This window comes from Oncorhynchus kisutch, linkage group LG1 (genome assembly GCF_002021735.2).
Source record: "Oncorhynchus kisutch isolate 150728-3 linkage group LG1, Okis_V2, whole genome shotgun sequence".
In the NCBI taxonomy this organism is placed as follows: domain Eukaryota; kingdom Metazoa; phylum Chordata; class Actinopteri; order Salmoniformes; family Salmonidae; genus Oncorhynchus; species Oncorhynchus kisutch.
Window position 1 is genome coordinate 41458691 of NC_034174.2, and position 15175 is coordinate 41473865.

Sequence of the window (15175 nt, forward strand, 5' to 3'; positions counted from 1 at the left end):
TTTGATGTGTGTGTGTGTGTGTGTGTGTGTGTGTGTGTGTGTGTGTGTGTGTGTGTGTGTGTGTGTGTGTGTGTGTGTGTGTGTGTGTGTGTGTGTGTGTGTGTGTTTGCAAGTGTGAATGAAGCAGAGAAATTCTCAACTCACATGCAAACCGCACAACGTCTGTTTCTCACTAAGACAACGTGGGTGGATGTGCAAAGGGTGTGTGTGTGCCTGTGTGTGTGTGCATGCATGAGAGTGTGTGCGTGTGTGCGTTTTAATGGTGCTCCTTTTTGTGAAATTGGGCTGGAGATGGTATTTTCTCTCTGAGGGAAGTGTATAATGGAGAATGTGGGCTAGATAGTTGTAGGCTGTTCTAAATGATGTTTAATGTTTCTCAATGCTTCCATCCAGCTGTCTTCTTTTAGTCCCACGTTTTCTTTATCCTCACTCTTTATCTCCCTTCTCTCTCTCTCTCTCTCTCTCTCTCTCTCTCTCTCTCTCTCTCTCTCTCTCTCTCTCTCTCTCTCTCTCTCTCTCTCTCTCTCTCTCTCTCTCTCTCTCTCTCTGTCTTTCGGTCTCTCCACCACTCTTTCCCTCTATCGTTCTCTCCGCACCTCCTTCTCGCTTTCCCTCTCTCTCTCTCTCTCTTTCGATATCAACAGCCAGGGTGATATAAATAATGCATCAAAGTACATTAAAAACATTAGCAAGGCGATGAAAGAGAGAGGGGAAAGGAGAGAGAGAAGGGGAAAGGGTGACTGGGTCTTAGACGAAGGAGTGTTATTGTGCATGGAGAGATTTAGCAGGCCTGGACTTTTTACACTGAGGAAGAGATGGTAAAAAATACAGTAATATACGAAATTGTTCCCCTAATATTGTCAACCTCTTGTTGTTTACTGTGTTTACAGGTCGTTAACGTTAGAGCCAAACATGGCTTTATTGAGCTCCATCTAATCCAGAGTGTTGGCCAGTCCACTAACCATGAATTTAATTCATCACGGTGTATCACTCAACAGTGTTTTTGTTTTGGTTAGTCTGTGCATTGTAATTGCAACAAATTGGGAGAATGTAAGAACCGTGACGCATACACCCTTTCGTACACTACCCGACAACACACACACACACACACAAACAAGCGCACCAACATGCGCGCATCCACACACGTACACCATTCTCTCTCTCTCTTTCCCCTCTGTGGCACGTCGTTCCTGCTCACCCCCCTCTCCCTTCCCTCCTGGCAGCGTGGCGATTGGCATATTAAAACATTGATTGGCAGCGAGCATTTTGCGGCGTGTATTACTGAGACTGAGAGCATTGGGAAAGCAGCCAGGATTGACAGAAAGGCCGTGGAAGAATGGAAGGAGGAGTGTAAAGGAAAGAGGGGGAATGGAAGGAGGAGTGTCTGGGCTGGCCAGCGAGAGCTAAAGAAGGCTCACATGCAGGGTGACAAGGCCTTATAGAAAAACTGGGTGTCTAGAGCATTTAAACAGACAGACGGACAGATATATGGACAGACGGACATAGCCAGACCAATTCAAAATTATGTATCTACAGTATATAGGGGCTGGTGAACTGCAATGTACTTAAACAGAGCCTGCACAACAACATCACACTGCCAAACATGTAAGAACGCATCCTCTCCCTTCTCTCGCCATCCTTTTTCATCTCCCTCTCTAAATTACTGCACCTGTACTATCAAATCTCAAGTCCTTCTCTCCCACCCTACGCAATTACATTATACAAAACACATTTACAAGACGTGTTACTTATTTGCCAAAGCGGTCATCAACATTTAGTAAATGGTGTGTAACTACTTGATGTGGAGTAAGCAATCCTAACATCTTTCCCTATCTCTCTTCTCTCTCTCTCCAGATGAACAGGCCTATCCAGGTGAAGCCTGCGGACAGCGAGAGTCGAGGAGGTAGTGCTCCACTTCTTTAAACTTGGCTGCCGTCCCACATCAGTGTCACCATTACCCCTCTCTTTCCACGCACACACACACACACACACACACACACACACACACACACACACACACACACACACACACACACACACACACACACACACACACAGTCCCACTCCCAACGTGTCACGCTTAAGGGCCCTACCTCGACGGGAACTGACAGAATCCCAGCCAGCCCCCACAGGGTTCTCAAACATTTGTAATGTGTTACATAAACATTGGTCACAGTCTCTCTTTGTATTGCTCAACTCTCTTAAAATAAACGCTCTCCGTCCAACACCAATTTAGTTGGGAATTAAGCATAAGCAAGTTTTGAATAGCATCAGCGAGAGAGAGAGAGAGAGAGAGAGGAGGAAAAGAAGTAGAGCATGCAATGAGGAAAAAATCATATCGTGTGAGAGAGATAAAGGTGGAGAATGGGGGAGGAGGCAGGAGAGGGAGAAGGAAATAAAGAAAGAGAGAGAAAAGTAGAGAGCATGTGAGAAGGACAGAAAGAGAGGAGAGAAGAGGTAGAGAGAGAGAGTTACTGAGGGATTGCATGACTTCCTCCCTGTTTATTCCGGTCCTCTCTAACTGTGATTGATGGAGCTGTGGAGTGAAGAGAGAAACAATTGGTGGGAGGGCTAGAGAAGGATTCTTACTTTTCTCCCTCACCCTCTCTCTTCCTTTACCTCTCTCAATCCCCAATTTCCCACGTCTCTCTCTCCCTCTCTCTTCTCCACCTTATTTTTCTCTTTCTCTATCATCCCCTCTTTCTCTAAGTCCCTCTTCCTCAAATCCGGGCCCTGCACCACTGCTGGTTTTCAATCTTGCCCTCAAACCAGGGACTGATTCTGCCCTGATAACACATTCAGGCATTTTAGCTTATTTGAAATGGAGGTATCGTGACTAGTTTCCTGGACACAGATTAAGGGTGTTTTCACACATAGTCCTGAGCAATAGTTCAAATCAGAGTTTGATTATTTGTTACATTTGTATTTTCTTTTTTTCCATTTGGTCCGGCCGGTTTCACATTGCCAAATGTCAAACGAACTAAAATGCCTGAACAAAACCACATGTTAATGCAAGTCATTTGTTTATTGGAGAGAAATCTTCACGTTCAATCCATCTATGATTATCAAAAAATTAAAATGTATGTCCCAAACTTTTCTGGGTCCTTTTCTGGGTCTTCCAACAACACGCGGGAGGAAACAGCGCCTCTCTAACTGCACCTTAAATGGGCTACTTTCAGTGGCCCGTCTCCCTAATCTGCATCGGATGCGCTCATAAATGCGCTGCGATTTACAATGTTTCAAAGAGATCAAGTTATGGTACTGTGTGGATCAAATGTTCATAGTCAAACAACCAATAATACCTCTTGTTATTTTCCTGTGTTTGGTCTGGACTGCATTCTCATCTGCAGCGAACCGCACCTCCACACAAATGGAATCAGACTGAGACCACCCTTTTTGAGTGAACCACGGTGCGTTGTTTAGAGTGTGCACACCAGTCCAAACTAACCGAACTAAAGAGGGAAAACGTGCCAAAGTTGGGAAAAACCGCTCCAAACCAATTTGGTGTGAAATCACCCAAAATCTAGTCCTGGACTAAAACAGGATTTAAATGGAGATTCTCCAATGAGCATAGTTTTTAATCCAGGAGTAGGGTTAATCTGTGTCAGGGAAACGGTGAAACTCTCCCCAGAACGGGCTCACCATATAGTTGGTTCGATGGACATTCTCTAGTCAAATACCTCTTTATGGTCCTATAGACTTGGTCTGTAAACATTGCATCACTTCAAACATCCCCGCCCTAGAGAGTCAAAGACTTATTGGTTCCTATTGATTTCATCTCAAAATGAATATGTTAGTGTGTTGTGTTAAGCATTGTTTCCCTCTGAGAGATGTAACGATTACTGGTGCCATCCCATGGGAACTGTGAAGACTTTGGCAGTCAATGTGTGTGTCCTCCATCCCTGATCTCCGAGCCACACTTGTAAACATTCCCCCTTGTGCAAGGCCAGAGCTGAGATTAGTCTTGTTGACTCTGCAAGGACAGCCTGTCAGGCAAAGGCAGAGGGTGAAGCAGACCCTAAACACACACACACACACACACACACACACACACACACACACACACACACACACACACACACACACACACACACACACACACACACACACACACACGCTCTCAGCCTTGCACACTGAAAACTCGATACTTTTTATTTTAATTTTACCTTTATTTAATCAGGCAAGTCAGTTAAGAACACATTCTTATTTTCAATGACGGCCTGGGAACAGTGGGTTAACTGCCTGTTCAGGGGCAGAACGACAGATTTGTACCTTGTCAGCTCGGGGTTTGAACTCGCAACCTTTGAACTCGCAACCACACATACCTGTTCATGACCAGTTCCTCTTTGTTTCAGAAGACAGAAAACTATTTGTGGGAATGCTCAACAAGCAGCAGTCCGAAGATGATGTGCGACGTCTCTTTGAGTCGTTCGGCAGCATTGAGGAGTGCACCATCCTTAGAGGTCCTGATGGAAACAGCAAAGGTCAGTGTGTGTGGTTCCACCACCACCACAGCTATGTAATGTTCATCATCACACCATAGCATTAAGGACATTTCAAACATGTCTTTATTTATTTGTATTTATTTGAGTTGGGATTTAAGCAATTAAATCATTGTCACCTTGACTTAACAATAGCCAGATGTATTGTATTCTATCATCACACTTTAGCGTGCTTTCATTTCCGGGATTTATGTTATTTGGCATTTAGCCTATGCCTGGCTAACAGTGACCTTTTAGGAAGCTTCACCATACTCTTCATCAGGATCCGGGGTGAAGTTTCCCCTAGGTACAGATCTAGGATCAGATATCCCTCCCTCAAGAATGGCGCTGCAATGGATAGCTGCCATTTTACGAGCCTCTGACCAATTCTGCTATTTAGTGGTTTTTTTTGCTCTTTTGTACATAATGATCTGTCATCGTTTCCTATGACCGAAGAGAGCTTCTGGACATCAGAACAGCAATCACTAACCTCGATTTGGATGAAGATTTCTACCTTAGTGATTTGGCAACCCAGGACATACTGCTCACCCCGGACAAGGCCCTTTTCCCAGAGATTCGGAAAAGGAAGAGACGGCGTAAGAGAGGCCGACGTTCGGGCACCCTGACGAAACTACGATGGCGAGTAAATAAACCGTGTCTACCCTCCTGGAAAACAAACTGCACAAGCTCCGTTCGAGACTATCCTATCAACAAGACATGAAGAACTGTAATATCCTATTTTTCTCGGAGTCATGGCTGAGCAAGGACATGGATAATATGCACTGAGTGTCGGTAAAAATGAGGAAGACCTTCCTAATATTGAGTTGCACCCCCCCCTTTTCCCTCAGAACAGCCTCAATTCGTCAGGGCTTGGACTCTACAAGGTGTCAAAAGCGTTCCACAGGGATGCTAGCCCATGTTGACTCCAATGCTTCCCACCTTTGTGTCAAGTTGGCTGGATGTCCTCTGGTGGTGGAACATTCTTGATACACACAGGAAACTGTTAAGTGTGAAAAACCCTGCAGCGTTGCAGTTTTTGACACACATAAACCGGTACTACCATACCCCGTTCAAAGGCACTTATATATTTTGTCTTGCTCATTCACCCTCTGAATGGCACACATACACAATCCATGTCTCAATTGTCTCAAGGCTTAAAAATCCTTATTTAACCTGTCTCCTCCCCTTCATCTACACTGATTGAAGTGGATTTAACAGGTGACATTAATAAGAGAGCATAGCTTTCACCTGGATTCATCTGGTCAGTCTATGACATGGAAATAGCAGGTGTTCCTAATGTTTAGTACACTCAGCGTACACCTAGCTAGCTTTCCTATGCATCGGCAGAATCAAACAACAGCCTCGGGTAAGCTCAAGGAGGGAGGTGTGTGTGTCTCTTTTTTATTTTTTACAACAGATTTTTTATTTTTTACAACAGACTGTGTCCAATCTCTAATATTAAGGAAATTTTGAGGTTCTGCTCGCCTGAGTTAGAATACCTCATGTAGACCATACTATTTACCAAGGACGTTTTCATCTATATTTTTCGTAGCTGTCTATTTACCACCACAAACCAATGTTGCCACTAAGACTGCACTTATCGAGCTGTATAGGGTCATAAGCAAACAAGAAAATGGTCATCCAGAGGTGTTGCTCCTAATGGCCAGTGATTTTGATGCAGGGAAACTGATATCCGTCTTACGTCATTTCTACCAGCATATCACCTGTGCAACTAGAGGAGACAAAACTCTAGATTACCTTTACCCCACACACATAAACGCATACAAAGCTCTCCCTCGCCCTACATTTGGCAAATCTGATCATTACTCTATCCTGCTGATTCATGCTTACAAGCAAAAACTCAAGCAGGAAGTACCAGTGACGCGCTCAATGCGGAAGTGGTCCGATGAAGCAGATGCTAAACTACAGGACTGTTTTGCTGGCAAGGAATGGAATATGTTCTGGGACTCATCCGATTGCATTGAGCAGTTTACCACATCAGTCACCGGCTTCATTTATAAGTGCATTGACGACATCGTCCCCACAGTGACCGTACATACATATCCCAACCAGAGTTGCCACTTTCAAGGAGCGAGGCGCTAATCTGGACGCTTATAAGAAATCTCGCTACGACCTCTGATGAGCCATCAAACAGGCAAAGCATCAATGCAGGATTGAGATCGAATCCTACTAAGCCGGCTCTGACGCCCGTCGGATGTGGCATGGTTTGCAAAGTATCATAGATTACAAAGGGAAACAAAGCCATGAGCTGCCCAGTGACGCGAGCCTTCCAGATGAGCTAAATGCCTTCTATGCACGCTTCAAGGCAAGTAACACTGAACCGTGAGTAAGACTTTTAAACAGGTTAACATTCACAAGGGTGCAGGGCCAGACGCGTACTCAAAGCATATGCTGACCAGCTGGCAAGTGTCTTCACTGAAATGTTCAATACCTACATGTTTAAACAACTATTACCCGTAGCACTCACATCTGTAGCCAGGAAATGCTTTGAAAGGCTGGTCATGGCTCACATCAACACCATCATCCCAGACACTCTGGACCCACTCCAATTTGCATACAGACCCAACAGATCCACAGATGATGCCATCTCTATTGCACTCCACACTGCCAACTCTCAGCTGGACAAGATGAATACCTATGTGAGAATGTTGTTCATTGACTGGAGCTCAGTGTTCAACACCATTGTGTCCTCCAAGCTCATTACTAGGCTAAGGACCCTGGGACTGAAGACCTCCCTCTATAAATGGATCCTGGACTTCCTGACGGGCCGCTCCCAGTTTGTGAGGGAAGGCAACAACACATCTGCCACACTGACCTACAACACGGGTGCCCCTCAGGGGTGCATGCTTAGTCCCTTCCTGTACTCCCTGTTCACCCACGACTGCATTGCCATTGACTGCAGAAGCATCATTAAGTTTGCTGACGACATGACGGTGGCAGACCTGATCACAGATGATGATGAGACAGCCTGTAGGGTGGAGATCAGAGACCTGACAGTGTGGTGCCAGAACAGGTTGGTTTAAGTGTTGATGCAGTGGATTGGTTCCAAAACGACCTTTGTAACAGAACAAAGGAACAGAAGGGTATGAAATCTGAGTTTCGAAGGCTTACAAAAGGAGTTCCCCAGGGCTCAATTTTAGGTCCGATCCTTTTTACACTGTATATACATGATATAGGGAAGTCTGTTGACCCTGCAAATCCCCATCTGTATGCCGATGACACAATTATTTATTCTAGAGCATCTAAAATTGAGAAGACTTTTAAAGACTTACTGTTGGCTTTTGATGTTATTCAAAAGGCAGCTATTCGGCCTCCCAGGAGGTGCAGTGGTCTAAGGCACTGCATCGCAGTGCTAGCTGTGCCACCAGAGACTCTGGGTTCGAGCCCAGGCTCTGTCGTAGCTGGCCACGACCGGGAGGTCCATGGGGCGACGCACAATTGGCCTAGCATCGTCCGGGTTAGGGAGGATGTGGATATCCTTGTCTCATCGCGCACTAGCGACTCCTGTGGTGGGCCGGGCGCAGTACACGCTGACCAGGTCACCGGGTGCACGGTGTTTCCTCCGACACAATGGTGCGGCTGGCTTCCAGGTTGGATGCGCGCTGTGTTTAGAAATAGTGCGACTTGGTAGGGTTTTGTTTCGGAGGACGCATGGCTCTCGACCTTCGTCTCTCCCGAGCCCGTACGGGAGTTGTAGCGATGAGACAAGATATTAACTACTAACAATTGGATACCACGAAAAAAGGCAGCTATTCGAATAGAAACTTGTGCTTAATGCAAGGAAAACAAAATGTATGGTTTTCTCTTCCCTGAAAGTAAACAGATGGAGTCACTTGCATATTTGAACTATAAAAGGCCAGCAAATTGATAGGGTCACCACCTACCACATCTTGTGATTTGGTTAGATGAAAAGCTGAATTCTAAACAGCACATTAATAATTTTACTCAGAAGCTGAATTTGAAATTGGGATTCTATTTTAGGAACAAATCTCACTTTTCAATGTAAGTCAGAAAGGATCTTGTTCAAATCAGCAGAGTTTTTTTAATCAGTGCTGGATTATGGGGATATTGTCTATGCAGGCCTCAGCAAATACCTTACAACTCCGGACACATGGTGTTTTAAGATTTATTACAAATGCTAGATCACTTACACATCACTGTGCAATGGACTTCTCTCTCCAACAGGAGGCTAAAGCACTGGTACACTTTTTGTGTACAAAGCACTGATGGGACAACTCCTTTTGTATCTCTGTTCCTTACTGACCAGATCAGTCACTCAATACAGTCTTCGTTCACAGTCGCTGCTGTCCTTGTCTGTACCTAAGGCTAGAACTGAGATGGGGAAACAATATTTTTCCCATAATGCCCCTTCATCCTCGAACATGCTTCAAAAGATATTAAAGTTAGGGGAGTTAGTGTCCTTGCCTGTTTTTAAGACTCTGATCGACAACACTGTTTGTGATAGCTGCAGTTGTTTCTTATATTCAATTTAATCCGTAACTTGTGACACTAAGGATATATCATGGTACACACATGCCAACACAGTCGTGAAGAGGGCACGACAACACCTCTTCCCCCTCAGGAGGCTGAAAAGATTTTTGCATAGGCCCTCAAATCCTCAAAAAGTTTTACAGCTGCACCATTGAGAGCATTTTCACTGGCTGCATCATCACCTGGTATGGCACATGCTTGGCATCCAACCGCAAGACGCTACAGATGTTACTACGTACGGCCCAGTACATCACTGGGGCCGAGCTCCCTGCCATCCAGGACCTCTATACCAGGCGGTGTTAGATGAAGGCCCTAAAAATGTCAAAGACTCCAGCCACCCAAGTCATAGACAGTTCTCTCTGTTACCACACGGCAAGTGGTACCAATGCACCAAGAAAATACTAAACTGACCCAAGATCAGCGTCTAGGGGCAACTTCACCTTACACCCTTCATCAGTGCTCTTCATTGGCAGGCTTTAGTGGTAAACCTCATTAGGTTGGTCAGTGCCGCTTCATTGCTTTACTTCATGTTGTTCATCAGCGGGCTTACACTAATCAATATGCTTCATTGCAACTAAGCCCAATGAATACTGTACGCGTTATCATTCACATTCATCAATAAGCCTCATCAGGGAACTCTGTCAGTGAGTTGAATGGGAACGATGGGGACGCCCAATAATCACTGAGCTTGATCATTCAGATTCATCACTGAGTTTCATCGATAGTACTGTAAGTGAAATAATTATCATTGGGGTTCATCAGTCAACTCCTTATGGAAGAGGGTTTAAATTATGTGGATAGTGACAGACTGTCTGACTGATTGCCTTTTTTCTCTCTCTCCTCACTCTCTCTGTTTTCCTCTGTTTATCTCTCTCTGTGTGTTTCTCTCTCTCCTCACTCTCTCTGTTTTCCTCTGTTTATCTCTCTCTGTGTGTTTCTCTCTCCCTCTCTGCCCTGTCTCTCTCTCTGTGTGTTTCTCTCTCCCTCTCTGCCCTGTCTCTCTCTCTGTGTGTTTCTCTCTCCCTCTCTGCCCTGTCTCTCTCTCTGTGTGTTTCTCTCTCCCTCTCTGCCCTGTCTCTCTCTCTGTGTGTTTCTCTCTCCCTCTCTGCCCTGTCTCTCTCTCTGTGTGTTTCTCTCTCCCTCTCTGCCCTGTCTCTCTCTCTGTGTGTTTCTCTCTCCCTCTCTGCCCTGTCTCTCTCTCTGTGTGTTTCTCTCTCCCTCTCTGCCCTGTCTCTCTCTCTGTGTGTTTCTCTCTCCCTCTCTGCCCTGTCTCTCTCTCTGTGTGTTTCTCTCTCCCTCTCTGCCCTGTCTCTCTCTCTGTGTGTTTCTCTCTCCCTCTCTGCCCTGTCTCTCTCTCTGTGTGTTTCTCTCTCCCTCTCTGCCCTGTCTCTCTCTCTGTGTGTTTCTCTCTCCCTCTCTGCCCTGTCTCTCTCTCTGCTTCTCTCTCTCTCAGGTTGTGCGTTCGTAAAGTATTCCTCTCACGCTGAAGCTCAGGCAGCTATCAGTGCGCTACACGGCAGCCAGACAATGCCTGTGAGTTCAGTATTCAATATGGTGAGTGTATCAGCTAGTGTGTGTCCTTGGTAGTGTATGTTTGTATGTGTTAACACATGTACTCCTCTTCTCTCTCACTGTGTGTGTGTGTGTGTGTGTGTGTGTGTGTGTGTGTGTGTGTGTGTGTGTGTGTGTGTGTGTGTGTGTGTGTGTGCGCGCGTGCGGCAGGGTGCGTCCTCAAGTCTGGTGGTGAAGTTTGCCGACACGGATAAGGAGCGCACCATCCGGCGCATGCAGCAGATGGCTGGTCAGATGGGCATCTTCAACCCCATGGCCCTGCAGTTTGGGGCCTACGGGGCCTACGCACAGGTAGAACACACACACACGCAAGTACGCCCACACACACACGCACATACAAAGTAGGGTATGAGCTGAAGCACAAAAACAGTGCAGACGAAACTTGACTAAATAAAGTCACACTCTCTCACTCTCCCCATATCTCCCTCCTTTCCCCTGGCTCCCTCTCTCCCCATGCAGGTGCAGCAGCAGCAGGCAGCGTTGATGGCGTCAGTAGGGCAGGGGGGCTACCTCAGCCCTATGGCAGCCTTCGCCGCCGCACAGATGCAGCACATGGCCACCATCAACGGACTCCCAGGAGGGCACATGAGCCCCACCTCAGGTGAGGGCAGCATTCAAGGGTTCAACTTCTCCCAATGTAAGGCAACCATGTTAGGACATTATCAGCTTGGGCGGGGTCCTGGACTTAGTTGTAAGATAAATCTCCCTTAGTTGTCAGTATAAAACAACATCAGTTGTCAGTATAAAACACCCTAGGTTGTGAGACCAAACTCTGCCAGCTAACTGGCCTGACAACGAGCAATGTCACCTGCTCATCTCTCTCTCTTTCGTCATCGCTATCTGCCAGGTGGCAGTACCCCCCCTGGTATCGGCGGCCCCACGGTGACCAGTATCCCCTCGCCCATCAGTGTGAATGGTTTCAATGGAATGCCGCCCCCTCAGGCTAACGGGCAGCCCCCTGCCGAAGCTGTGTACACCAACGGGATACACCCCTATCCTGGTGAGCCTCCCACAACCACCCATATTAGTCATTTAGAAGACGCTCTTATCCAAAGCAACTTACAGGAGCAATTAGGGTTAAGTGCCTTGCTCAAGGGTACATCGACAGACTGTTCACCTAGTCTGCTCTGGATTCAGCACAACATACACTTGCTTAAGGATATATAGAGACAATATAACACACACTCACTACCTGCGTGAAACACACTCGCCATAAGGCACAGAGAGTACACCCAATGATCTACATACAGTAGATGGATAGAATGGTTTTCATGTTTTTTTTCCAGTTAAGTTGACTGAGAACACATTCTCATTTATAGCAACAACCTGGGGAATAGTTACAGGGGAGAGGAGATGAATTAGCTAAAACTAGGGATGATTTGGTGGCCATGATGGTATGAGGGCCAGATTGGGAATTTAGCCAGGACACCAGGGTTAACACTCCTACTCTTACGATAATGCCATGGACCACAGAGAGTCAGGACACCTGTTTAACGTCCCAGACGAAAGATGGCACCCTACACAGGGCAATGTCCCCAATTACTGCCCTGGTGCATTGGGATATATAGTGGGAGAACAAGTATTTGATACACTGACGGTTTTGCAAGTTTTCCTACTTACAAAGCATGTAGAGGTCTGTAATTGTTATCATAGGGACACTTCAACTGTGAGAGCAGGAATCTAAAACAAAAATCCAGAAAATCACATTGTATGATTTTTAAGTAATTAATTTACATTTTATTGCATGACATAAGTATTTGATACATCAGAAAAGCATAACTTAATATTTGGTACAGAAACCTTTGTTTGCAATTACAGAGATCATACATTTCCTGTCCCCGTTGCAGAAAAGCATCCCCAAAGAATGATGTTTCCACCTCCATGCTTCACGGTTGGGATGGTGTTCTTGGGGTTGTACTCATCCTTCTTCTTCCTCCAAACACGGCGAGTGGAGTTTAGACCAAAAAGCTCTATTTTTGTCTCATCAGACCACATGACCTTCTTCCATTCCTCCTCTGGATCATCCAGATGGTCATTGGCAAACTTCAGACGGGCCTGGACATGCGCTGGCTTGAGCAGGGGGACCTTGCGTGCGCTGCAGGATTTTAATCCATGACGGCGTAGTGTGTTACTAATGGTTTTCTTTGAGACTGTGGTCCCAGCTCTCTTCAGGTCATTGACCAGGTCCTGCCGTGTAGTTCTGGGCTGATCCCTCACCTTCCTCATGATCATTGATGCCCCACGAGGTGAGATCTTGCATGGAGCCCCAGACCGAGGGTGATTGACCGTCATCTTGAACTTCTTCCATTTTCTAATAATTGCGCCAACAGTTGTTGCCTTCTCACCAAGCTGCTTGCCTATTGTCCTGTAGCCCATCCCAGCCTTGTGCAGGCCTACAATTGTATCCCTGATGTCCTTACACAGCTCTCTGGGCTTGGCCATTGTGGAGAGGTTGGAGTCTTTTTGATTGAGTGTGTGGACAGGTGTCTTTTATACAGGTAATGAGTTCAAACATGTGCAGTTAATACAGGTAATGAGTGGAGAACAGGAGGGCTTCTTAAAGAAAAACGAACAGGTCTGTGAGAGCTGGAATTCTTACTGGTTGGTAGGTGATCAAATACTTATGTCATGCAATAAAATGCAAATTGATTACTTAAAAATCATACAATGTGATTTTATGGATTTGTGTTTTAGATTCCGTCTCTCACAGTTGAAGTGTACCTATGATACAAATTACAGACCTCTACATGCTTTGTAAGTAGGAAAACCTGCAAAATTGGCAGTGTATCAAATACTTGATCTCCCCACTGTATATATTATTATTATTTTAGATCAGAGGAAAGAGTGCCTCCTATTGGCCCTCCAACACCACTTCCAGCAGCATCTGGTCTCCCATCGACGGGCCAACCCTGCTTAGCTTCAAAGGCAAGCCAGCAGTGAGATGCAGGGTGGTATGCTGGTAGATCCAGAGATGACAGTATATCATATATGTTACATAATATATTCCCCAATTTTACTCATTTAATGTAACATTGATAAATATGAGTCTGGGTAGAACACCAGGTAAGTTCTAATAGACCTGAGTCCCCAAAGGCCATTGTAACTACTTACGTGTAAAGAGGATGTGGCTTTGGAGCAAATCTGTGACTGAGGGTAATTTGTGCAGGAGGTCCATTTTGCTCCAATTACTTCCCATCCTTTCAGAGGGGCTTGATGACGGATTCTTGTCAGGAGGGCTGGCTCTGTAGAAAAACTTGTTTGTGTAGTCGACGGGTCTTGAAAAAGGACAATTAAACAAACAGCTGTGTTATGAATGGTAAGAAAGGTGTTTAGAAAAGGTTATAAACTATAAAAGGTTGCTTATGTATAGTATGAACTTGTGTCATATTCCAATGTTAGCCAGTACGTGTGTCGACTTCCTTGGGTTTGTGAAGAGGGGAGGAAATGCTTCTTTCTCCAATCTCTTTCCAGTGTTGCAGGAGGTGGTTTTTAGAGAGGACTCTGAAAAAAACAGCTTGGCTCATCGGAGTTGTTTTGGGGTTCAGGGTGGCTGCTTCCTCTCTTCTCTCTCTGAAGGTACCCATTACCCCCGTCCTCTCCCCTTTCTTTCTATCAGAATGGTACCCATTCTGCCTGCCCTTCCCCCAATTCTTTCAATCAGAACGATCCTGTTTAGTCTTAGTGTTAATTGGTCGGTGTGGTCATATGGTTTTGGTGGTGATGGTAGTGTGGTATGGTGTGTGTGTGAGAGTGTGTTTGCGCATGTGTGCTGTATAATGATTGTGTGTGTGTTTGTATGTGTGGTGTTTCATGATGGAAATGTGGGTGTGTGTTTCATGCATGTGTGTGACAGCTTGGTTGTGACGAGTGTGTGGTGTGTGTAGGAGCATGGTATTGGTGTTGGTTATTATTTAGCTGTAATGTTTCCAAGTCTCTGTGTACTGTATCTGTAATGTTTGGTCCAAAAATGTGCACCACACAGGGATGTGCTGTAATGCCTGTGGTTTTGGGGAAGGAAAGCCAGGAGTTTTGTGTGGAGGTGGTGGATCTACATTATCCTTGGTGTGCTTCAGTGCTCAATCTGCCCATTCAAACTGGTGTGTGTGTGTGTAGAAATGTAGTCAGTCTCAGACGCCGTCCTTTTTGCTCAGTCGTTCGAGGGGACATGGTGAGAGACAGGAGGAGTTAAGTTCAAATTCCTCGTTTTACTAGTATTCTTAGTCTCTCTCTAACCACTTTATATCTCTCCCCCTGTCTATTTCCCTCCTTTTTTATTGCCTCTTCCCATCCTTACTGTTTTTTTCCTGCTCTTCTCGTCCTCTCTCTCTATTTCTCGCTTTCTCCACCGCCTCTCTCTCTTCCTCTCTCTCTCCGACTCAACAGCTCAGAGTCCCACTGCAGCAGACCACTTACAGCAGGCTTACACAGGAGTCCAGCAGTATGCAGGTCTGTCAGTTTCACATGGTATGTGTGTGTGCGTGCGTCCGTGCGTGCATGCGTGCGTACATACATAATGTGATATGTAGGTGTCTGAGCCTGTTATTTAATCAATTGGTGTGTGTTTGTGTACATATTTCTGTGCATAGAGTGAGAGTGGGTGTAGGTGTGTG

At 45.7% G+C, this 15175-nt stretch overlaps 1 protein-coding gene across 22 annotated transcripts in view; it reads left to right on the forward strand.

Annotated features, from left to right (window-relative positions):
- Window positions 1-15175, forward strand: part of LOC109893838 (CUGBP Elav-like family member 4) — a 108841-nt gene that overhangs the window by 81088 nt on the left and 12578 nt on the right. For 4 of the 22 annotated variants that reach the window (XM_031824583.1, XM_031824586.1, XM_031824612.1 and 1 more), the window contains exons 3-10: window positions 1855-1903; window positions 4356-4484; window positions 10447-10547; window positions 10716-10856; window positions 11025-11166; window positions 11413-11565; window positions 14037-14141; window positions 14949-15011. In XM_031824583.1, coding sequence (XP_031680443.1) covers window positions 1855-1903; window positions 4356-4484; window positions 10447-10547; window positions 10716-10856; window positions 11025-11166; window positions 11413-11565; window positions 14037-14141; window positions 14949-15011 — 883 coding nt within the window. Of the gene's footprint in view, window positions 1-1854; window positions 1904-4355; window positions 4485-10446; window positions 10548-10715; window positions 10857-11024; window positions 11167-11412; window positions 11566-14036; window positions 14142-14948; window positions 15030-15175 lie in introns of all 22 variants that reach the window. The other 18 variants (XM_031824566.1, XM_031824605.1, XM_031824577.1 and 15 more) reach the window with 7 other exon arrangements.